This window comes from Podarcis raffonei, chromosome 7, assembly GCF_027172205.1.
Source record: "Podarcis raffonei isolate rPodRaf1 chromosome 7, rPodRaf1.pri, whole genome shotgun sequence".
Classification (NCBI taxonomy): Eukaryota; Metazoa; Chordata; class Lepidosauria; order Squamata; family Lacertidae; genus Podarcis; species Podarcis raffonei.
In genome coordinates, this window is record NC_070608.1 from 67,271,803 (window position 1) to 67,297,881 (window position 26,079).

General features: G+C 40.3%; 1 protein-coding gene across 1 annotated transcript; it reads left to right on the forward strand.

The window, feature by feature from the left end:
* Window position 1: 1 nt before the first annotated feature.
* KDSR (3-ketodihydrosphingosine reductase) lies at window positions 2-24,454 on the forward strand. The gene is made up of 10 exons (XM_053397054.1): window positions 2-273; window positions 4,462-4,551; window positions 6,756-6,812; window positions 9,388-9,453; window positions 9,597-9,692; window positions 11,440-11,631; window positions 14,671-14,754; window positions 17,859-17,942; window positions 19,098-19,199; window positions 21,937-24,454. Exons 1-10 carry the CDS (start codon window positions 145-147, stop codon window positions 22,045-22,047), a joined length of 1,011 nt encoding a protein of 336 aa, XP_053253029.1. The 5' UTR covers window positions 2-144; the 3' UTR covers window positions 22,048-24,454.
* The last annotated feature ends 1,625 nt before the right edge of the window (window positions 24,455-26,079 follow it).

Here is a 26,079-nt window from a genome sequence, read left to right on the forward strand (position 1 = left end):
TCTGAATGCCTTCTCTAAAGCTCTGACAGGGTTAGCGAGTCAGTCGGCTGCAGGCTGTCGGCGGAGTAGGTTGGCGTGGTGCTTCCTCTCCTCCGTCCATCGTTTCATTCCCGCTGTGCTCCTCTCTCTCACTCCGTCGCAGAGATGTCCGGGGCGGTTCTGCTGGCGGCGGCCGCCGGGGTCGTCGTCGTCCTGGCCTTCCTGCTGCTGCTCTACATAGTGCTGCCCGTAAGCAGCCCGACGACCATGCCGCTGTCTGGCGCCCACGTCGTGGTGAGAGCCCAGCCAAGGTTTCCTGGGGCGGTTTGCGGGGCGGAGGGCAGCGGGTATAGAAATGCGACATCCTCCTGCCCTTCGAAACCTTTATTTCCATACGTTGATCTGTGTATCTCAGTGTAGAGGGAAATAGCAGCTCTCCCCCCCCCCCAAAACCCTCTTCCCCTTTCAAACTGCGCAAGCAAAATTAACACCGTTGCTGAGGAGAGATGTTGTCTCCTTCCCCCCCCCCGCCAAAAAGGGGAAAAAGGGGGATTCCGGGATGTAGCGCTTGACTAGTAATTAGAAAAGGGTGTGGAAGGTCTGGGTTATGTTTAGCCTGAAGCAAAAGACGTGGTTTTTTGTTTTTTTGAAGGGGGGGTGCCATTGTTTACAATTAGGGAATATTAGGAACGAGCTGGGTTATCTTTTAGATTTTCCCTTCCTGTCTATAGATGCTCCTGTTTAGAAGCACCCAAAAAAAGAAAAAAAAAAGAAATCGTTATATGAAAGAGAGGAAGATCTTATTTATCTGTTTTATCTCCTGGGAAAAGAAATGTGGGCTGGAAATCTTGAATTAAACAAGGCGTAATCTCAGTTTATGGGTTTAGTAGTGTGTGCTGCAAACTGAATGGCATTTTAAAAAAGAAAAGAAAGAATGCTACTGCTTGGAATCAGTACCATATACATTTCATAGACTCAGAGTTGGAAGGGACCTCTGAGGATCATCTAGTTCAACCCCCTGCATTGCAGAAATATGCACCCATACAGGGGTTGAACCCATGACCTTGGTCTGAGCTATACTAGTTGGTCTTAAGGTAGGGGGTGGGGAAGCTGTGGCCCACACTCCAGCATCATGTGGAGGGGCACTGGTTCCTCTTTCCTGTCTTAAAGGGACACAATCACATACAAAATTGTGCTGATTGTCTTAATGTGTTATTCTCAGTACTGCCTACTAACAAAAGGAGGTGGAATTTGGGAGTTTACAATATAGATATTATCTCTGTTGAGAGAATAGAGGATTAAGAACATGTAGCTCCTGGGTTACAGTTTCCGTTGGCCATGCTGGAAGAGGCTGATGAAAGCTAAAGTCCAGCTGCATTTGGAGGGCCACAGATACAGATGTCCACCCTAATGTAGTTGAAAGTCTGGGTTCAAGCCAGTTCATCCCCCCAGCAGTTGCTCTTAGTTGTGCCCTGTGCCCCTTTGGCCACCATAGAATACGGTACATTTTATTACATTAGACCATAGCACTGCAAAGCAAGATAGCAAAATTTAAACTAGATTACAGAATTTACAGAAGTTACCTAAATTATATTTTTATATTCTCCTCCTTTAAAGTGGAGAGGATCCAAGGGAAGATTGCCACCATAATTCATACCCCGTACAGATACGTAAGCTGGTACCTTCTCTGGACAGTAGAGAAGTGGATACATGTCACTTCACAGCAATCACATACCTAAAATGAAGCTCTATATGTGAAGCATGATTTGTGCTATTTATTTTAAGAGGAACAATTCCATGAGTAGACAAATGACATCATGTTATGAAGATGGAGACATGTGCAGAGATTCTTGATGTTGGAGCAATTGCTTAATCTGAGTCAAATTCATTATTGGTTCTTTGTTTATAATCTGCACAAATGATGGTGTGAAGCATGTTGTTCATGAAACTTATGTAAATGACATAAATAGTGGACTTACAGCCAAGCAATTTAAACATTTTATAGCAGGTCTCCGCCATTTTAGGTTTGGCTGTGTCTGGACGCTTAACTGAATTTCTCCTTTCTTGTGCCTATCTTTTTATTTTCTCTTTTTCTGAGGAATTTTGTTCCATGTGTGCAATGGAAGAATCTGGTGTCAGGAGAATGTTGTCTTTGCTAAATTGAAGAATAGGGATTCTGAGTTGACCTTTGCTACTTACTAGTATGCATATAAAGTCTTGACATGGAGTTATTGCATAAGTAAGCTGATAAAGAGGGACGTGGGTGGCCCTGTGGGTTAAACCACAGAGCCTAGAACTTGCCGATCAGAAGGTTGGCAGTTCGAATCCCCGCGATGGGGTGAGCTCCCGTTGCTCGGTCCCTGCTCCTGCCAACCTAGCAGTTCGAAAGCACGTTGAAGTGCAAGTAGATAAATAGGTACCGCTCCAGCGGGAAGGTAAACAGCATTTCTGTGCGCTGCTCTGGTTCGCCAGAACCGGCTTAGTCATGCTGGCCACATGACCCGGAAGCTGTACGCCGGCTCTACATATGGCACTCAAGACGAAACATGCTAAAAGGAAGGCACGCTTGGGAAACCCTCACTGTGATCAACTCCCGCCCGGAAACATATGTCCCCACTGTGGAAGGACACGTGGATCCAGAATTGGCCTCCACAGTCACTTACGGACTCACTGCTAAGACCATGTTCTTGGAAGACAATCCTACTCGGCTACGAGTGATTGCCAAAGAAGAAGAATCATTTGTGATAAAGTCGCCTAATAGCAAATAAGCCTTACATCTATCAGAACTTGGAGGGGTATAGCAATCATGTTTAAAGGTAATCCTTTTATCCATAATCCTTCTATCCAAAGGGTTCACAATGCAGGTTAGTTTCTCATGCACCGCACGTCTCTCATTCATTTATTCTATATCCTGTAATTCTTCCACTGCCTTTTGTAAGGGCTGAAACTGGCCCTGCAACCACTTATCTTCTTTTGTGGACATAAAACTGCACTCCCTTCTTACCAGCAACATCAACACCGCTTTTGCCACTAGGAGGTGTGGTGGAAACAAACTGGAACTTCTTGTCTGCGTAGGAAAGAATTGCTGTTTAACAAACCTCATATTTGCATTTTAATGGCATCTTTTTGACATCCTTCTGTATCCTTGCACCAAATCACACTCACAAACCCTCCTTTGGGCTTGTGGATCTATGAACTTATCTTCCAGGGTTTCTAAATGGACATTCTATACCAAAGTATGGAAATGCAAAGCCTCATTCTCATCATTGCTGTTGCAGCAGAAGAAACCATTTTTGTTTGTTCTTCTAGCCAAGCATTCCTAATTCTGACTAATTCACCTGGTATCAACATACAAGCTCTTCTAAAGCAGTTGTACGAGTGAGATATTTCTAGTCACACAATTCTTCCCATAAGGAGGACTCCAGCAAAGGATGTCATTTGTTCTTATGGCTTTAGCCTGTGAATCCACTGGTGGATTTCCTTGAAAGTTTAAGCGGTATATACTTTTTAAATAAAATTTAAAGTAACAGATGTGCTGCTTTTGAAATGAGGAAAATATTATTTTTTAGACTTGAATAGTGAGGGAGAAGAGGTCTTCTTGAGAGATGATACTGAAAGGCTGCTTGTTTACAGGAATGAAAGATTTTGCCACTTGTGCGTTTTTGATTGGATTTTCCATTGAGTGAAGAACATTTTGTATCCTAGAAGTTGCCTGTACCATGCTCTATCATGTTTTGGACATTGTACAGGAATTGATAATCTAGCATGTGCAAAACTGGATCAAGAAGTACACACTGAACTAGGAGCCTCAAATCTGGCACTGCTTGGGCATTCTAAGAAACGACAACAACAACAAAATCAGCACAGTTTTGAAAGGTTCATTCTGCCATCTTATTTTAAATTGTGTCCAATTGTATGCAAACAGAGGTGAGAATCTGTACATTGATCTCAGGAACCATCATGCAAAAATTGATTACGATATTTTAGGAGCTGTCCAGATGCATAGCAAACAAGTATCCAGAAGTAGTAGAAGTTATGCTGCCTGTGCTTTAACTTAGGCGAGTTCATTAAATTGCCAATTTACCTAAATTATGATCTTGGTATAGTAATATACCGGAGCTGAAGGGGTATGAGTTTGTTCATAGATGCATCTACCCCCTATTTGCCTTCCTCTACCCCCCAAAAAAGTAATCCTTACTGTGTTACCATGCTGAAAGTGAGCTGGGATGTCCATAGACAGCTTGCAGCTTTGTGATTGTGGTGGCAATTTCAAAGCAATAGTTGTGGACAGTCGTAACATTAGAAGCTGTCCACATGACACCAAGAGGCATTTCATTACTTACAGAGGGGAAACACTATTGCACACATGTGAACAGGCCCAGAGTTTGACCACTCTCTTCTCTAAAAGGCTTATAATTCTAATGTCTATGCTGTCAAGTTTATCAATTTAATCTATATGCTTCCCCCCCCTTCTCTTAAAAGGTAACTGGTGGTTCCAGTGGCATTGGGAAATGCGTTGCCATCGAATGCTTTAAGCAAGGGGCTTTTATAACACTTATTGCAAGAAATGAGGTAAATTTCTAGCATGCTTATTTAACAGTTATGATGCCCTGAAGCTGTTAATGAAAGGGTTTGAAGCAACAGTAATTATAACTAAAGCCCTAGTATTTAATTAAATAGTTAAAATCCTTGGCTCCAATCCTACTAAAGTTCACCAAATTTGAAAGCAACAGGGCTTAAATTAGTGATTACTGTACTAATTTTATCTGGATTGGGGCCTATTTGTTTCTCCAGAATAAATAAATAAATGACTGTTAGAGTTTGAATACAGTGTTTGAGTTAGCGAGAGTATTAAGCCAAAGCCAAACTGCTTATTCTATTGGCTATTCCATTTATAACCATTTACCTATGGTTGTGGGGTGTGGGGAACCTTTTCTCCTCCAGATGTAGTTGAATGCCAACTCCTATTCTAGCAAGCATGGCCAATGGCCCAGGGATAAAGGGAGGTGTCGTTCAGCAACATCTGGAGCACCAAAGTTTCCCCACACCTGGCCTGTAGATTCAGAGGCACTCTAAGCATTTCTTCAGGAAAGTGGCATATGAGCAGCATTCATGTTTTAAAAATTGTTTTCTGCTTTGCTAGTATCTTGGATATTGCACCAAAGCAGAGAGTAATACTCCCACTTTTTGCACTCTTTTCTGCTGTGAACATCTGAAAGGGGAATTTACTTGCATATCCACTCTCTTCTGCTTAATACACTCAAAGCCATCCTTGGTTTGTTTCTAAAGTCTTCTAGTATAACAGAGTACAAAATATAGAATTCCAATCTTTGGAATTGGGAGAAGCAACAAGCTTTAAAGCAAGATTAATATTTAAGTCTTGCAGTTAGCTGATACATAAAATATTTGTTGGTAAGTAAGCTGAAATAGCTTTTTTTCTCTGTATTGTTTTGATTGAGGATATGCTGCTTGTAAGCTGCCATTTATTTTATTCTTCTAAGCATCTATAGCCCACCTTTCTATGATAAAATCAAATGCAAAGCATTTTACAGTTTACAAATAAAATAGAAGTCATTAAAATTTAAATTGTTTTATTGTCTGGTTAGTTTTCAAGCAGCAGTAAAAGGAAAAAATAATAGAAACCAGCAGATAAGCTAAGAGCCTATCAAAAGGCTCAACTAAAAAAATCCATCACAGTAGAACACTTAACTGGAATTTGGTCTTCAAGGCTGTGTTTGTGAAGTTAAAATGGTATGTGGGAAATTATCTTGAGCAGTGATAGCCAGAATTGCAGTTCTTCCATTTCTTAACAGGAGTTTGCATGAGGGTGTGGTGTCAGCAGTAGGCTGACAAATGTTTTTTGTTAAAAGAATTCAGTTACCTGCCTGAATTCTTGTAACTAGTACATGTGTGCACTGGGAAGTTTTACTAATCTTTACTTATCTTGTAATGCAATACACTTAGTATCTTGGGATGTGCTAGACTAAGAACTAAGTGTTGTATCCAGTGAAGTCATCCCATTAATGCAAGGATTCCCACCTGTGCAACAGGAGTTCTGCATACAATGGTACCTCAGGTTAAGAACTTAATTTGTTCTGGAGGTCCGTTCTTAACCTGAAACTGTTCTTAACCTGAGGTACCACTTTAGCTAATGGCGCCTCCTGCTGCTGCCACGCCACCGTGCAATTTCTGTTCTCATTCTGAAGCAAAGTTCTTAACCCGAGGTAGTATTTCTGGGTTAGCTGAGTCTGTAACTGAAGTGTCTGTAACCTGAAGTGTCTGTAACCCGAGGTACCGCTGTATCTCTTCTGCCTCCCAGATGTGCTCTGGAGGGTTGGGGCCACCCCCCTTGCAAGGGTACAGGGAGGGGGAGCAGAAGTCGCATTGTTCAGGCAGAAGTCTTTGTGCAGGATATCTTTATGGTATATAGCCTATTGGCTACAGTCGTATACACACTTCTGTAGGAGTGAGACTCATTGAAGGCTTTACCCCTTAATTAGATATACACAGAATGGCACTGCATATGTCATATAGGCAAAGCCAAAGCAAACTTCTGAAAATAAAGTATAACAGTGGATTTAATTTACGTTGGCCGAAGCAGAATGTTGTAAATATTTATAGAATTGGCAGTAAATTGACCACGTAAGATGGCAATTCCTAAATGCATAAAGCACCTAAATGTTTGCTGCTATACTGCATTTTTTTTAAGAAGACTTTCGTTCTGTCTATCTTAATTGTTTTAGCAGAATGTTCCAAATGTGCTTGTTTAATTCCAGTGCCGGCTATTGGAAGCAAAGAAAGAAATTGAGAAGTTCTCAGTTAATGATAAGCAGGTAAGATGACTATATTCTACCAGGTCTCTCAAATGTGTTAAGAAAATGCATGTTCTTTCTCTGACTTAATATAGAGCAGCAGTACTTGAATTACAAGTTAGGGAGTAAATGTGTAGATAAGAGAAAATTGAGTAGCATATTGTGCCCTGTATAGTCATGCCATAGGTAAACTGAAAATTCCGTTTTAGAGAATTCTGAGTAATCCTAGACACATCCTGCAGTCAAATGCCTCTTTTGGGTACTATTGTGTTGTGAGCTATAATGCTAATACTGTGATTGCAATTTAAGAAAAAGCTGGGGTCAGTTCTTTTATAGAAAAGCTTATACAAAGCATGAAAGTGACATGACTTGCAATATAGAAGGCTGAAAATGTGCTTGATGTGCAATATTTAATGGGCTCTCTTTTTTCCTAAAAGAATAATTCCTGCTTCTGAAGAAGTTTGTCTTGCCTCTAGGGTGTTATCAGTAGTCATTGGCAACAACGTAAAATCATTTCATATTACCTAAGTAGGTGTAAGAGTGCATTTTAAAGTTCTGTGCTAGCTACAGTTAAATATGACTAAAATACCATGCCAGTTTTATGACTTTTCCCTGGCTCAATCTTAATTTTTTCTTGAGATATCAGTATCTTTTTCTTGGTGACTTTGCTACCTGCCTTTTAAAATAAAGCTAATTTTTGCACAGGGATGATTTCATGTAAGCCCTAAAGATCAATATGTGAATGGGTCTTTGGCAATTTATTTTATGAATTTATATTCTGCTTTTCAGCTGAAAAGCAGAGCCATTCCTGGTACTTAATAAAATGTAATGAATGTGTCAAAAACATAACACTTAAAACAAAACAAAATTAACCTCACAAGAGCAAGCCCCAGGCGTTGTCTTCTCCTGTGCCTCTCTCTCTTGCTTTTGTAATGTCTTGGGGTTGTTAAACATTTCACTTCATCAGTCTTTCATTTAGTCTTAGGTTCTGTTTAATAGAAGCATAGGAAGCTGCCATATATGAAACCATACCATTGGTCCATCTAGCTCAGTATTGCATATGCTAACTAATAGGGATCTGTCCCAGAATCTCATATAGGATTTACCAGTATCTCTGCCCTGCCGGGAAATGTGAGGGACTCATGTTCTACATGCAAAGCAGTTTCTATACTGCTTCTTTCCCTGGCATGTCATGCATACTTTATGGAAAACGAAGACTTAAGTGGCGGTAGAGAAAAGAAAAAGTATTTCATATGAGACTACAATCTGTTCTATAGCAGCCATCAACAAGGATGAACAGCGCAGTGTGGTTTCCTAATGCGCTTCTAAGCAGCTTATTATTGGAAAAGTATGTGTGGTGCGGTTATTGTTGTTTTTACAACACTACAGTGTCCATTAACGATTGCACCACTTCAATTCAAAAGAGGAAGAAGAACACTCTTTTAGAAAGAAGTCGGTGTTGTTGAATATTCCATAAGCACTAGCTTTCCAACTTGCCAGTTGGAGCCATCCCCACCTCCTCTCCTGTGCGCTTTTCTGAGGGTTTTCCTTCCATACAAAAGCCAATTTTAGGGGGTGCATAGCGGGGCAGGAGTGGGAGGAAAACCCCATTGCACAAGTGAATGTTCTTGCACAGAACTTGTATCTGATGGGACTTGTTAGACGAGTTCCACCCATTGAGCTCAATTGAATAGGCATCCACATGGAATTATTGTTGTTATTACCTGCCCTTCACCCTAAGCTCCAATGGCAGATTACAACATTAAGCACAATATTAAACACACAAAAATAAGGTGGGTCCTAAAAACATACACCTTGAGTGTCAAAGGCAGGGTAAAGAGGTGCGTCTTCAGCATTCATTGGAAGCTGAATTATTAAGGACTATACAGGTTGTTCAGGCTACAGATGTCTGCAGACTTTAGACCAGGCTTCCTCAGCCTCTGCCCTCTAGATGTTTTGAGACTAGAATTCCCATCATCCCTGACCACTGGCCCTGCTAGCTAGGGATAATGGGAGTTGTAGGCCAAAAACATCTGGAGGGCTGAGGTTGAGGAAGCCTGCCTTAGACAAATTATAGCAAAGTGTCATTGCTATAGTCCTGTGGTGAAACCTGTTTAAAGTTGGCTTTTGAATCCTGATTTGTTTAAAAGCCATTAACCATAATTCTCTATTTGCACGTTAATGGGAATTTATGTTTAACTGAAGCTGCTAGGTTTGCTTCCCCGTTTACATGAAGTGAGGGAGCAAAGGGGCACTTCACTGAGTGCATGAAAAAGTAATGCACATCCTGACTTATTAGGATTAAATTTGATAATTCAAAGCTCATCTGTAAAGTCTGAGCTAAATATTATTGCTTTGGAATATTAACTGGTTCTTCTCAAATGCCAAAGCAATATAATATCCCAGTACTTTATGTAGAAAACAGGAACTCTGCACTCCTCTCAACTAACAGTGAAAGGCAGAGAAACATACAATGCACACATTGAAATATGTCTCCTACCTGTGTTGCAAAAATAGTTTACTTGTTGAATTAAAAATTTGTCCATTTTACACTGTACATATCAAATGATATGGTCCTTCTTTTCGATTCACATAGGTTGTGCATTGTATCTCTCTTGATGTTTCCAAAGATGCTGCAAATGTGGAAAGGGCCCTTAAACAGGTAAGGAAATACTGGTTTTACGTGGCTGGCTCCCTCCCCCCATTTTTCAATTGCAAGTGTTTATTGCAGAAATGTTCTGCTGACAGTAGTGATTATTTATGGACACAAATTTGTTATCTCACCTGCTATTTTTTTCTTTCCAGGCTCAAGAGAAGTTGGGTCCAGTTGACATGCTTGTAAATTGTGCTGGAACATCAATTAATGGAAAGTTTGAAGATACTGACATCAGTATGTTTGAAGTAAGTGAGCCTGACTTCTCCTGTTTGAGTATGTACTGGTATACTAATTCAACGGCACCTAGAAAATCACACCAGATTGAGAAATGTTTTTGAATGATAAAATTATATATAAAATTTACCTAACTTGTAGCAGCATATTTTATTGTCCATTTCAAATAAATGACCTAACATTCTAATTTTTTTTTTCTAATCCCCCCATAGTTTTCCACTGGGTTGAATGTTTTCTATCTGTGTCATAGACCCAATAATTCTTATTAGATATTTATCGTGTCTAAAAATGTTTGCTGCCTTTAAACATCTATTATGAAAGGCCTTTAATGTTTGTTGTGAAAGAGAAGTTTGCCATACGCTATTGTTACATAACTTTCATTCCTTGGGTAATACTTGCATGAACCACCACATAAACATGAAAGGAGAGTATTTCACAGCATGCAGAGTAGACAAGCATGTGGGAATAATACTTTTTCATGAATACTTATATAACTGCAAAAGTGTATACAAATTTAATAAATAATAATAATAACAGCAAAAGTGGGGCTCCCTAATTCAGCCCATCTCAAATGAAATGTTTGCTTCATGTTGACGTTGGTCCATAGAGTCTCTTCAGTGGCTGACTTGTAAACAGTTCACATAAAGATTAACTAGGCTATGACTCATTTTCTCCTTGGCATATCATGGACAGGGGAGATGCAAAGTGCTCATAATTTCAGCAGCATGCGCCAGCACACTGCTTATTCACATTATTAAATCATTATTTGTTCAATAATAATAATAATAGTTTCTATACTGCCCTTCATCCAAAGATCACAGGGCAGTTTTCATTATAAACCATAATAATGTAATAATAATAATTTATTATTTATACCCCGCCCATCTGGCTGGGTTTCCCCAGCCACTCTGGGCGGCTTCCAACTGAATATTAAAAACAATACATGGTTTAATGTAACATGTGAACCAAGCCGTTAATTAGTTTCAGAGGAAAAAAATTGAGAAGTGATTTTATAAAAGTAGAGCAGTTGCAAATATCATTTTCTACTAGTTCTCTACTCGGTGCAGATTATGTAATTAGTAAACTGTTGTGTCTTACATTTTTATTTACTGGATATAATTCCATTGCTTTATACATATTAACTGTTTGCTCCCATGCTTGCTCAGTGTTCTCTATACCAGAGATGGCTAACTGTTGTTGCCCTCCAGTTACCATCATTCCTTACAGGCCATGCACGCTAGCTGGGCCAGTGGAAGTGGAGTCCAGCAGCATATGGAGGGCCACAGGTTAGCCATCCCTTTTTAGTTGGCTTCAATCCTGGAGACGCTGGGGAGCAAATTTGGGATATTCTGCAGGTAAAACATGTATTTTACCACTTAGCTACAATGTTTCCCACTTTAAAAGTTTGGCCACCCTTGTCCTCTCAGCAGGAGTTACACAGGCAATCAAAACAGCAAACACATCACAAAGGTTACTGCTCATCATCAAAGGAACCCCCAAGTGGTTGCCTTCCAGCATGTTAATGGACTATAACCCAGCATTTTACAGCTTGGAAACTCCATTTGTAACATGAAGCAACATCGTCCATAGTAGGAATTTTGCACCTGTTGGCAATGAGTATTAATATTGCCGATGCCTTGAGTTTAAAGCTGCAGAGCAGCAATCACACTTCATTATTTCATTTCATTTACATTGATATTGCACTTCGTTAATATAAAATCTGTTAACTAGGCCTCCGACTTGTATGTTTGTCTACAGCAATTGATGGCTATCAACTATCTGGGTAGTGTCTACCCAACTCGGGCAGTAGTTACCACCATGAAGGAACGGAGGAGGGGAAGGATTGTGTTTGTGTCATCCCAGGCTGGACAAGTTGGACTGTTTGGTTATACTGCTTATTCTTCAACAAAGTTTGCTCTTCGAGGACTAGCTGAAGCTTTGCAAATGGAGGTATGATTCTCTGTTCCTTACCTGCATGTATCTTATAGTTTCTCTGTATAACATTAACAACAACAACAACATATAAACAAAAAGCTAAAACCATAGGGGGAAATAATTAAAGAATCAAGTAAACATTAATAGTATTATATAAGAATATTGTACAATATAGTGTTGCCCAAAAAGTACATAAGCAGGCTCAGCAACATTCAACGCTGTTTACAAGGCATAGACTTAGCTATTCTGCTGCAATAAGTGGTACAATATTCCAGAGCTCATGACACCATTCGGCTCAGAAGGCGTGTATTGTATACGATTTGCAAAAACTGTTCATTTAGTAGGGTTAGTTGTCCACCGGATCAAAATGAGAAGTAATAGTGCAGGCAGTGTATTGAGCTGCTGTACTCTCAGAGATTGTAGATCTGGTTTCGGGCAGAGCGTGCATACGCAAAATCGCATAGAGCCAAGAATCCCCAGGATCGCCACCTTCCTGCCCAGCTGGAGCTCTAGAAAGGCAGCTCCCTCTTTCCCCCTCTGGTAGCTCATTGTCCTCCCTGTGGGCGGGCCAGAAGTACAGCCTGGAGAGCAACTGCAGTGCCGCCACCGCTGCCACTGCTCCCGTGTCCCACCAGGAGTGGCTGGGCCTGCCCTTGCTGGAGAGGCACCCTCACAGTGGTTTGGATTTGCTGCAGCCCTTGCCAGCTGACAGTGTGGAGCAAGCCAGCCAAGCTGAGGGACTGGCACCTTATGCAGCTGCAGAACCACCATGCACACCTAATAGGAGGAGGAGGCAAGAGCCCGAGATGGCAGCAATGCAAGCAAGGCATGTGTTACCCAGGTTTGCTTGTTCCTCCCCCTGCTATACTTCATTCGACCCTCTTCCCGCCGCATATCTCCTGAGATCCCAATGAGAAGCTCCCTCCCAGTAGCGGCTGGTGAGGTGGCAGAGGCAGAGGGTCACTGCTCTCCTTGCTTCCAAACAACATGTAGCTTTGCAGGAAGGCCTTCTTCACCAGGGTGTTTCTTGCAGAGAAGTGGCAGGAATGCTATTTTAAAAGGGCGAGATTTCTCCTTGGCTTTCTGCTCGAGATAAAAATAGAGGCTGCAGCCAATAGTATAAAGTTGAGTTGCAGAAGCAGAGGTGTAGCAAGTTCAGGTGGTACAGATTTCTTTTTTGTCACCCCCCCCAATTTAAATTATTAAAAGAAGGGAAGATAAGATACTTGCAGTTGCAAGTGTTATTTTCTGGTTTATATACTTAACATTGTAAGCAGAAGCACTTAAAACCCCTGCAGACACCATGGCTTCAATATCAGCCAGAAACAAATTTCTTCTCACCCACCACCCCATTGCTCTGTTCACTATCTAGCCTGATGGTAGAACTTAAACTTTGCACACTATTTTGCAGTAAAGGTAAAGGGACCCCTGACCATTAGGTCCAGTTGTGGCCGACTTTGGGGTTGTGGCGCTCATCTCGCTTTATTGGCCGAGGTTGCTGGCATACAGCTTCTGGGTCATATGGCCAGCATAACGAAGCTGCTTCTGGCAAGCCAGAGCAGCGCACGGAAACGCCGTTTACCTTCCCGCCGGAGCGGTACCTATTTATCTACTTGCACTTTGAGATGCTTTCAAACTGCTAGGTTGGCAGAAGCAGGGACTGAGCAACGGGAGCTCACCCTGTCGCGGGGATTTGAACCGCCGACCTTCTGATCGGCAAGTCCTAGGCTCTGGTTCAACCCACAGCGCCACCCGCGTCCCTATTTTGCAGTAGATAGGACTAATAATGGAATTGCCCTAATAAGGATGTGTGTTTTCCTTATGGTTTGGTGCAACTCCCTTTACTTTTACAATGCCGCTTAAAACAGGTGGCTAATCTGTGTCCCTCCAGGTCTTGCTGGACTACAACTCCCATCATTCCTATTGGCCATACTAGCTGGGACCAGTGGGGGACGTAGTCCAGCAACATCTGGAGGGACACAGGCTAGCCCCTCAGCCCCCCGTTTTAAAGCTGACCGTGTAATGCACCATATCAGAAGCACAAATCCCTTTCAAGGGGCCATTTCCCTCCCCTCCCCCTTGTGTTTTTTCAAAGTATCTGCCCTGAGCAACTCTGCAACTCAAACACTTGCTCATTCTTTTGAGACATTTGAGTTAGTCCTAATAAAGTATTGTTCAACTTCAGCTATTGGGCTGCTGTTGTTTTAATTAAATGGACCATTTCAAAAAGAAACTGATGTTCATAGGCTGCAGTTCTACACCTACTTTCCTGGGATGAATTCCCATGGAACTCAGTGCAGCTTCTAAGTAGACATGCAAAGGAGGGGACAGTTGTTTAAGCACCATCTCAGCAGCTCACTGAACAATGAGAAACAATTTTCATGCTAACGTGAATACATTCTTATATTAATTCTCTCCTGAAATGTTGGATGTATGGATCTTAACTTGTGTTTTTTTGGGGTGTTAGGAGGCACTGATGTATCTCTTGGCATCATCCAGCTTCTATGTTTGAAAGACATGTTTGTTTGTTTATTATTATTATTGTTATTGTTATTATTATTATTATTTATTATTCGTTCCTGAATACCTGGCACACATGGACCGCAATAATCATATGGACATAGAAAAGCAGGGGGGAACATCTTGGTAGCTTTATTGTAAATATCCCTGCTACATAAGAATAGCCTTGCCTGATCAAAGGGTCCTGTTCTCTCCCCTCTTGTCCATCTCCAGCTAAGGCAGGGACAGTGGCGGAGTTAGCTGCATGGGTGCCCAGAGCCCATGCTGTGCACTTGAGGGGGGGCAATCCACTGCGCATGGGGGTGGCGGGGCAAGCCCCCATGGTGTGCCTTTTTGTCACCCTCCCAGGGATGACACCTGGGGCCGAGCGTCCCCCCTTCCTACGCCCCTGTGCGCAAGTAAAATGTCCGTAAGATACAATCCCACTATATGCCTCTTTGTTCATATTACGTTGTATATCTTTGTAAAAACAAGTAAGCATGGGAAAGCTCAATATATTAGAGCATGAACTAAATATTTTTCTCAACGTAACAGGTAAAGCCCTATAATATCTACGTAACAGTTGCCTATCCTCCAGATACAGACACACCTGGCTTTGCAGAGGAAAGTCAGACAAAGGTAATTTTATGTTCCTCTTTATTGTCATGCAAAATACTTACATAAAGTAAAAGGATCAATAGGTACAAAACAAAAAAGAATGATCCCATGATGTGCTTAATGCTAAATCTAAACCTTGAGTATAAGTGTGTACTCAACTTTTAGTCACAGGAAAGGAGTTATATTGTGTCACTCCTTGGTATATACAGTGTTTCAAAAATTCTTAAACAATCTTCATTCTTGTTCGCATTTGTTAACTTTTACGTTTTCCTGATCTAAGACAGATATACCATATGATCTTGCTCATTGTTGCCAGATCAGTTTCCAAACTCATAGGAGGGACTTCTTTTTTTTCTTCCAGAATTCAGCATCTGCCTTCCAGAACCATATTGAATATTTTTTTACTTTCATTTGGTAAAATAAATTTTATATAAATGAGCATAAAAACTTTTAAATCTTAAGAGATGGAATATTCCAAAAAGTTAACTTATTAATATTTTATACAACATTAAGACAATACTTGCTTGTTTCTGGGCATGTCCATATTGAGTTCATCCATATGGCTTTTTAGGTTTTAAAAAACAAAACCTATCTTGAAAATATTCACATAACACTATTTTGATATAACTTTTTTTTTTCTTTAACTGATTCTATACTGTCTGCTGGTTTTCATCTCTATATTATTCTGTTAGTTGCTTTGAGTTACTTTTTGGGTTTTTTAAAAAGCAATTAAGTGCAGTTATTATCCACTTCTGCATAATGCCACATTGAATTGGTTTAATATTCCAATCTTACTAAAATGCTGCATAAGCAAGATAGAAACTAACAGTGAACGTGTAGGAGACAAATATTTAAACTCAACTCACACTTTCCATGATACAGGACTCACGTTACTAATTCCTTTGCTTAATTTCTTGTCTTATCCATCCACAGGGTAGCATTAGGTAGAATCTGAAGGAAAACCTCCAGCAGGTTCTCTGTTTCTTCTTAGTCAAATATTCTGTGCAGGAGATGTCTCCTTAAAAGCTGTCCCCCCCCCCCCGTCTTTTCTGATGGGCTATCAGGGGTGGCCAACTGCCAAGAGACTGCAATCTACTCACAGAATTATAAACTGGCAGTGATCTACCCCCGTTTTTGGGGGGTTCAGGTCAAATTTGTTGACCTTTTTGGGGAAAGGAAGGCCCTGTTTTTTGGGGGGTGCAGGGCTAAGTTGTTCAGCTTTTTTTAGGGAGGAGAAAAGCCCAGTTTTTTTGGGGGGGGTGAGAAAGAGAAACAGCCGCTCACCAATAGATCGCTGGGGAAACAAACAACCTCACTGAGGAAACTCCGTCTTCCGTTCTGCAGATCGTGCAACAATGGAGGGCAGGGCGAGGGGCTGGGGCCGGAATGGGACCCAGCGATCAACCACGATCTACCAAATCCTCCCGGGGATCTACCAGTAGATCACAATCGACCTGTTGGACATCCCTGGGCTATAGCAAGTTAGGGCATAAGATCACCATAGAAATCTTGCCAAGTAATTTCAGATGAGGCTTACTTGTTTGTCCTAAAATTCAGCGCTGATTAATAATCTAAACCTGGATCTCTTGTCTTTTTATAAAATGTTGTTTCTATTGCACCACCTTCATTTATTTTGATGCTATATATTTAAATTAAAACTTAATGTAGGTTGATGTGGGTGGATGAAACAGGAAGAAAATTGTGTTAAGAGTCAACTGGTTTTGCGTTAATAATCAGTGTTGCATCAATCTTTTACTGTATTGCCCTGAGCATTCTTGTTGCACATTTAACAATCATACAGCAATAAAAGTTACCAAACAAAACCCTCCTACAGGAGATCTTCGGATTGTTCTTAGTTGGCCAATGTAATGAAAGTTTTTGAGTTTGCCTTTAATCTTGCTTTTGAATTGGTGGTAGGATAGCCATATGCTACTGAGCGCCACATTCTTTCACATTCCTTGTTTCAGTTCCTAATAGTTATAGAAAGCTGGTTTGAAAACATGAAAGAAGACTATCCTTTTGTAAAAAAAACCAAACTTTAATGGTCTGTGACCCTAAAGAACGTTGTCCCTGCCCCGAAGCATTTTTAAAAATCTGTTAAATGTTTCAGAGTGAAAGTATTAACAATTGAATATGAAGCAGTTTAGGGTGGCAGAACATCTTTGCTTTTATTACTCTTGAGTAATGAATTGTCCAGAGGCCAGTTTTTGTCAACTACATCTTAGGATTTAGTCAAACAATGAGTTTCCACTTGACTTTCGGGCAGGTATGAGAGCCCTACTTGTGAACCTCAAACTCCAAAATATTTCCATTTAATATTGATCCTGTGTTAGCAAGTGATATTTAACAATACTAACTTAACCAAATTCCTGCCTCTTAAGCCCCTTTAAGGCCTGCCTTTACTCTTCCAGAGAGGTCTGAATCAGGTGAACTGCAAATGAACAAATACCTTAATCACATTGACAGATACTAATTAGCTCAGTGTTTTCTAAGAGGAAACAGTTTGACAAGATGAAAAAGGATGAAAAAGACAAACACTAGAACTCTGTGGTATCAGGCTTAATGCAAGAATGAATATAGATCACATTTTTATCTTTTCTCAACATTTCTGCAAGATCATATAGGCAACAATGCATTTCTTGAAGCGTAGATTTATAAGCAGGCTCTTTAGGTAGCAGATCTAAGCTAATGGAAATCATGTATAAAAGAGTTAGAGCCAATTCTCCTGGGAGCATAATATCAATTTATTTTTCTGTAATATTTGTGTCAGAGATACCTGCTGAATATGAGAAAACTGTGTCTCCATATAAAGATGTGTGTTTATGATAGCGACCAGCAGAATGTTGCATCTAAAATGTTGCACTAATTCTAGTTTCACTCTTCCTATTATTAAAGAAAACTGCATTTTAACTTAGAATTTGCATTCACTTGTAATCTAATGATAAATATAATATCAACAAATGCAACTATAAACACACCTCTTGACCTGAACATTTTGTTTTGTAAAAAAAAATGTTCAGATGGTCTTACGTTTCTTAACAGATATGAGGTGAACTGTAGTTATACTTGGTAACATTTCAGCTGCTGTTATATGTATGTAATCTCTGCATTTACTTTTGCTCAAGATTTTGGAGACTAAGCTTATTTCAGAAACATCATCGGTCTGCAAACCTGATCATGTGGCCAGAATAATTGTTAAAGATGCCATTGTAAGTAAAATGCAGTATTTGTATAAAATTCTTTTGTGGGTGGAAAACATGGGTAACTTGCTAGTTTATTATAAGGGTAAAGGTTGTCTGTGTTTGTCTACTACCTTTTCTGAATACTAGAATCTTTATATAAAGAGAGCCTTCAGATACAATCCTAACCTACTTACCTGGGAATAAGTCCCATTCAATTCAATAGGACTTATTTCTGAGTAGATATGTCTAGGATTGCACCGTTTTAAACAGTGCCATCATTATACGTGGGACCTTTGCATAGGCAAAATTAGAAAGGGCCCTTCTCCCAAGGTTAGAAATTTAAAGTAGACAACAAATAAAACGGGGGGTGGAATAAATGTGGCAGTTGCCCTTACATGTAATTGGTTCTAGTTACAAATTGTCCCTCTACCTGAACTGCGTGCTTGCTTTGAAAGATGGTTTGTGTTAATGGATTTTGTTTTGTTCTGACTTTTTAAAATGGATTTTCAATCATGTTGTCATTTACTCTTTTTATTCTTTTGTGTTTCTTAATTAAAGGTCACTTCACTTTTTTTTTTTACTTAATATATACCCTCCCTTTGCAAATGTTGAAATATTACTACATGGGCGCAGGTTAAAAATGCATTTCAAACTTTAAATTAGTAGACTTGATATTCAAAAACTCAAGGTGCCCTGTTTCAACACAGGTTGACAGAAATGGCCTGATTCAAGTCTGGCACATGGTTCCTTTTAAAAATAAACTGCTTTGGGAGCCAATCTTGGCCAACAAGCACAGTATAAATAATAGTGGTATGGGTGATTCCTAGGTTTCAAAATGGTGGAATATAAAAATAGCTGTTTCTGTACCACAGGCATATTATTTCACATTATTTTTTTTAAAAGCATGTGTCTGCCACATATATACCACTTTGAGATATTAGATGATGCCTATATATAGAGAAAGGTATCTATCTATATCTCAATCAGACTACAGTATCAGTCTTGTGCATGCTTAAACAGAAACATGTACCTTTAAGATCAGAAATCAAATAAAACACCTGTCATTTTTTTTTTATAAAGTATTAAACTCCTCTTGTCCCTTGGTAAGAAACACATCCTATTTTAATACAATTGTTTGGAAACCACCTGACTTCTTTCTCCATTCCCCCCCCCCCCATCCAGCAAGGAAAATTTGCCAGTTCTGTTGGCACAGATGGTCACATGTTAACAATATTGACTGGTGGAATGTCGCCTATCTCTTCTCTTGCTGAAGCCCTACAGGCGGTATGTAACAAAATAATATCAAATGATGATGTTTCAAAATCTGTTGGGTTCTTCTAGTGCTGTGTACACTCACATTTATTAGTTCAATGTAATTCAAAATCTAGTCTTTGTGCAGCAGATCTCTTCAGTGCAGTAAGCTTACTAAAGTAAAGAGTGATCAGGAAGTATTCTACTTCTTGGCAGCAAAAGCTGCTCTATCCAATGAATTGTGAGATAAACCCACTGAGGTCCACATGTATTTATCTTTTATTTTTGTTTCAGTTAATAACCTATAACTTGATCATACCCAAAATGTTTCATTGAGCAATGTCACAGCCATAAATCCAGGTCAATAAGTACCACAAACACACACAAGATGCACGCCTTCTGCTTCAGGATTATAGTTCCATCCAGAATGATAATCCTTTGTCAGATCATCAGAATCTCTGACCTGCAGTACCTGTTTTAAGCTTCAGTATTCGGCTGCCTTTTGTTCATAGCAACATCTGTTTTGTTAACAAGAACAAATCTCTGAACGTCTTGTGAATTGGTTCACATGAAGTGCCAAACAATGGTTCTACTTCTTCCCCTCCCATGCTTTGTTTATTAGTTCCTGGTTTGTGGCAAAGAATGTGCTGTTGTGTCCAAACTGAAAAACTAGTTTGTGGTAGGCTTGTATCCTAGAATGGAGGTCATGTGCAAACTGGAGCGTGCCTGTTGCAGCAAACCAGGAATCATCTAAACCGAAAGTCAGATGTGAAAGGGAGAGCATGTGAGCGCAGAGCTTGCTCTTATATCGCCAAGCCATAGTTTGGCATATATGAATGTCTTGCATCTCCTTAATGTTTACCTGCAGAAATTGCCATGTATTTCAGAAAGGATAACCAAATGCATAGCTAAACTACTGAACTCATGCAAGTAAAGCTGGAAATCATACAATTTGGACTTGATCTTGAGATCAAGCAGCTTGCAAATGTATGCCTATGTTAAATTGGACTGTTGCTACCCATCTGGCAAATGTCTCCTCAGCCTTGCTGGGCCTGCTAAACATTCATTGAATCTGTTCATCATAAGGTTGTTTCACATTGTTTCCCTGTGACTTTTCTACTGGTTACCCATTATTGTGGATCGAGGGCCCGACCCCCGCTATGTGAAATAAATACACAAGGACACGTGATATAAGGTTAATGGGCAAGGAAAGGCCACAACTTTATTGATTACAGCAGTGAAAAGGTATTGGCTTAGGCATTGGATGACTATAGGAGGTGGGTTTATTCAACAGTAGGTGGAGCCTGTTGATGCTAATCCAACTATAGGCTCACCCCCTGATGTCACCGAGGGTCGTGCCATGGCCTCCCGCCAAGCAGGCATCGGACGGAATACACGACCGCCAGATTCCTTTAACGGAATAACCCACGGTAGATAGCATAGGCGATAGCCACACCTAGCCCTTGACACAGCACAACACATGAATCCAATGCCTAACCGCCACCCAAGCCGCAAAGGGGCTCGCCGCCAATACCCTCACAGCTGCAACCAATCCCTAAGGCTACTAATGACGCTGTCCAACCAGATGTCATTCCCAATGTCTGTTAGATGAACTCCGTCATTCCGGTACATGGCTTGGTCGCCGATCCGGATACGGTCATGATAAATGTCTCGGCCTTTCATAAAGCGTACCCAACGGGCTACCGCCCGATTCAAGAGTTTCCTGGTTTTTTCAATGGCCATACCGCTCTGCACACCGCGCCAAACAATTCTTTTCAAGAAGGAGGACCAGAACACCATTGTTCTGGGGCACAAGGCCGCGATCGCCTCCAAGTCTCTTTTTATGTTCCACAAGAAGTCCACGCTTCTCATATTAGCAAGGTCATTCTCTCCCAAGTGAATGATAAGGATGTCTGGAGGGCCAAACGTGGCTACTCTGCCAATCAGCAATGGCATAAGCTCTTCCCACCGCATGCCGCGTTTCGAAAACCAGGAAACTCGCATCCCAGGTGGCAAACCAAGATGGTGGGTAAGGCCGCAGCTGACCGCCCGAACGCGGGCCCAATTGACTATACTGTGGCCGCAAATCCACACATTTCTCCTGGGAATTTTTTTTTTTTTAAGGTTAATGGGACGACTGAGGGACGACGACGAATGAGGAGGAGGCGGAGCTGGCGCCACAGCATTAAGCTGCTACACACGCCCCCCCGGAGGCACCTGGTTGGCTGCCTCCGGTGGGCGTGGGCGCCAGCCAGGTAAGGAGGGGAGGGGGCTAAGGCCCCCTACCAGGGGCGGAGCTCGGTCTCCCACCCACAACCACTCCCCTCTCTTCCAGGGAGGAGAGTCTTTATTCTCCAGGGAGCAATGCAACCCTAAATCATGTTCTCTTCTACAAATTTAAAACAACACTAGTCATTCTGTAGTCTTTTGCATTGTTTCTGCTTCAGGTAGATTGTTGTGCAGATACATGGGGCAGGTGATTCATTCACTAGCTTCCAAAGGGGGGGGGATTAAAATAAGGTCCCTTCCAACCATGTGACTATATTTCATAGTACTTTCAAATAACTTATTAATTTATTTTAATTAGAGAACAAAATATACCTCTCATAAGCTTTGTTTAAATAAGACTAATATTTAATAGAACAGTCCTTTTTCACATAATAATTGAGTGCTTGGTGAACCACACTTCTGATCATCAATGAGAAAAAATATTAAATGACCACTAAGCAGAAGTATGTTGAATAAGATCTCTCCTTCTCTCCCTTTACAGCTTATTTTCCTGGGCTTTTTCCGCTTGCTTGCCCTGTATTATATAGCAGGTTTTGACAGCATAGTTCGTCGTTGCATGGCAAAAAAAGAGAAATCTGAAAAGACGGACTGAAACAGAATGGGTGCTATTTAAAAAGTTGGACAGTTTGCTGCTAAATGGGACTGTATCTGTGGCCTGAGTATGTCTCACAGAAATGTGGAAGAGGTGATATCTTCGGTGGTGAAAGAAGGAAACTGAACTAGAAAAAGAGACTATGCAAAGGTGCTAATGAAGAAAACTGGGTTTTTTGGGTTGTTGTTGCTTTTCTGTGATTTCAAGGAATAACCAGATTGTTGCCTTAGAAGTAAGCTTTTTGAGAAGAGTAGAACTTAAGAGTGACCTATTTTGATGGTAATTCTGGACCAATACTAATTGTCAGCAGTGATGAAAGAGTTAATTCTGTTATCCACTTCTTAATCTGAGGACTGATTTGGTAAATTCCTCCCACACAACAGTAACACCTCAACTCTCCTACAGAAGGCCCAGCTTGTGTATTATTTTGATTACATGGTTTCTGCCAGGGAACTGGACCTTGTAGGCCCTGTTCTGCATGAGTTGGTTCAAATGGCTGTGCAAAGTCTAGTCAAAGCAGCAAAAACTATCCAAAGATGAAATATTTCAGCTCTGGGACAATACATGAATTGGGCCAAAGTCTTTTGTGAAGAGGCAGTTTTTAAATATAGCATATTAATTTGTTGAGGGGAGAGTTCTCTTTAAATGAGCTGCCCCCTCCTTGAGATAGGAGGCGATATTTGCATGTGGATATTACCAAGCTGGAGAATCAATATTTGAATTGGCTCTTGGGAAACCTCATTTGAGATTGAGTTTTCTCCCACCAGATTGTTGGATTTTGACATTCCACTCTTGACACATGTGGTGAGTTGTGATAATATTGTGTTAAATGCTATATTAAGGAATTTCTTGATGGCAGAGCTTTACGCATATGATCTCTGCAGGAGAAATGACGTATGCTTTAAATAGTTGTAGATCTTCAGCAGAGATCAAGGACCCCCGATCCTTACTGAGATACTAGGGGAGGACTATAAGCAAAACAGAAGTTGTCCATTTTTTTGTTATCTGTAACACGTTCATGTTTATTTTTGCCAGCTCTGTAAAAGACAGGTGGGCTTTAACACTGTAGAAATTGAAGGAGAGAATAGGGTGCTAGAGAGAACTTAATGTAGCACAAGGAAGTGCCTAGGTCCTTACTCTGATGGTGCAGTGGAACTTGCAAAACTATATTGTCTCTAAGGTTTCATTCACAGCATGCCAATCTTATTACCTACATGGAATCTGGACTTACACAAAATCCCTGAGTGGATTTTGGGAACCATATTTGCTGTGTATAAATTGACTGGTTCCCATTGGTTGCAGATACGCTGAACCCCAGTGTTGAACTGGTTCATAAAAATTCCTGCTACCCTTTGTCATTTTCCAAGTGCCTAAAAGACTGTTAAGAGACTCTACTTGCCAGTTTGTTGGTTAGCCAAGATTTTCTTCAAAAAATAAAATAAAAAGGGAAACACTTTTTAAACTGCCCTTTGGAGAACATTATTCAAATCAAGTCCAGCAGCTTCTGGTTCAATTATAGTCTTCCAATTTTAATAGATTTTTAGATTCTCAAAATAGATGAAATCACAATACCAACTGCTTGAGATTAATACTATAGTAGTTATGTTTACTTGTTTTTGGTACAGTTACCCAGCTGTTTTGTAAGTAAACCTGGAAAGTGCCAATCCAAACAAAAGCACTTGGAGCATTGGGCTTTTTGAGGGGCTGAGAGGATTGCCAGTTAGAAGGGAAGGAAGGAAATAATGTAGAAACAATAACGGATAAACTGGGCTTGGTGTTGTCGCAAAAGCATAAAAACTTGCTTCGTATCATTCCGGTTAGTAACTGAGTCACAAAAAGCATCTTTGCATTTATGTCTTGCTACTGTTTTAATGGGAACTGTTGCAAGGAGAATTTGCTCTCCCTGTTTGCCATAATGCTTTGGTTTTCTAGACCTGCTAGGATAGCCCTTCAAGCTGGCCAACACACTTAGTTCAAATAATAAATTCTAGATCCTTTAAAGCAATTTGGACATGCCAAATAATCAACAGTTTAAAGAAGAACGAATCTCTTCTACATGTGCTTAATGACATGTTAACTTTCCTGTTCATTCTGCGCCTTTACTGTGCTTATCTGTGGATGGATTATGCCCTTGGTTTCTTCAGTGTCTTGAACTAAAACAAAAAATTCTAATGTTATGGAGCATTATCGCTCATTTGACTCAAATACATGTATGCTAAAGAACAAATGGAAGTGGGTAACTAGCTTACAAATGTATACTGTGAAAAACTTTAGGCACTTTTAAATGTTAATATTGAATGAAGCTAAAACTCATAGCTCATTTATGCTTGCTGTTTCATGAAGTGTTGTGCCAGAATACTAAATTTTAATATTTTGTATTCACCAAATAAATGAAAATTGCATTTAACTTTTGTCTGTATATCTCTTCAGAATGACTGTGTTCCTGGTCTTGCTGAGTAAATTTATTTCTGCTAATTTTTGTCACAGTACTAAGGATTTATAAAATATTTGTAAAATAGCTTGTACAAATTAGAAGCCTGTGAAGCCTCAAGGTGTGAGGGTGGAGGATAGAGGGTTCTTGACTTCCAAGAAATGATGTTAACTCTTTGATCATTTTCCCGCTGAAAACTGCCTGACCTGAAGTTGCCTGCAAGTTATCAGAGAGGCCCACAGAATACCAGGGGGACCCCATTGAGGGCACCCTTCTTGGGCCCCCCAAAGTCCATACCTCCATTAAGGGATTCATCTGAACCTTTCAAATAAAGCCACGTTAAACTTCATGGCCACTAAGACCGAATATAGCCACTGTTTGTAGGTACTTTTTAAGCATTTGGGGGAAAAGACAACATAGCTTAACAAAGATAAGCAATCCCTATCTTTGTAATAGGCTTCAATTTTAAAAAGGCAATTTAATAAGTGAGAACAAAACATAAGAGGTAGAAGAAGCAAAATCATATTGGGAAAGATGTGAGTAAATGGAGTAGTTTTCAGTTGCTTCTTGATGGTAACAAAGAGAGGGGCATTCAAGGAAAATGTATGGTTAAAATCTTGGCCTAAGATTGTAGTTGGTGAGTGAAGAGGGCAGGGAAGAAGAAGGTAGGAAGCGGTAAATCAATGAAGATACTTGTTATAAATTTATTTTCAACTTATGGAATCACAGAAGCAAGTAAACAATAACAAAAATTCAATAATATACTGAAGGCAGTGTATAGAAAGCCTAAACATTTTAAATAATAACGCCCAAGTTAAAACAACCGTATTTCTTTAGATGGAGCAGGGAGAAAGACCTCTTAATATGAAACTAAGGTATAGGAAATAATCCCCCCTCACACTGAGTAGAAATGATTGGGGGCTTCCTGTCCCTTAGAGTTGTGTGTTATATTTTATGCAATAATTTGTAATGCACAGTTATTGGCTTACACTTGTGTTCATGAAAGGGTTCGCCTGAGCTCAGGTTGCAAATAGGTATGGCTTAGGAGGCTCTCGGCAGCCTCTGCTCCCTGCTTAAGTCTTTTTTGTGCTTCCAGAACCCATGTGTCCATGGTTGTTTACACATAAACTGAATCTCTAACAGGAGATTTTCAAGGCTGCATCTTTCCTAATCAGAAATTGCATGATCCTTTTTATAAGGAAACCAAGTACTTTGCTTTTTAAGTAGTTTGGAACCTTTTTCATCTTTATTTTACTGCCAACGGATAGAGAGCTGTTTGCTGTAACTTCTGGAAACTGTGAGTAAAATATTCACCTATTTGTAAAGTTAAGCGTCTGTGATTTATTCTAGCCTAAGTATTTTTGTGGAGATTTTTTCCCCCAAGAGTGGATGAGGGCAGATGTAAATCTAATCAAGTTTCGGTGTTCTTGGAGCAATCACTATTGTGCTAACTCTGCTACCAGAGATTAAGAATGTCTCCCAAACCTCTCTCCAACAAAAAGTACATTCCATAGGTTTCTATACCATAAGAATATAGTCAGATTTTTTAAAAAACAATTTCCACTGTTGTACTATAGAGATCGCCAATTGCTAGCATCTAT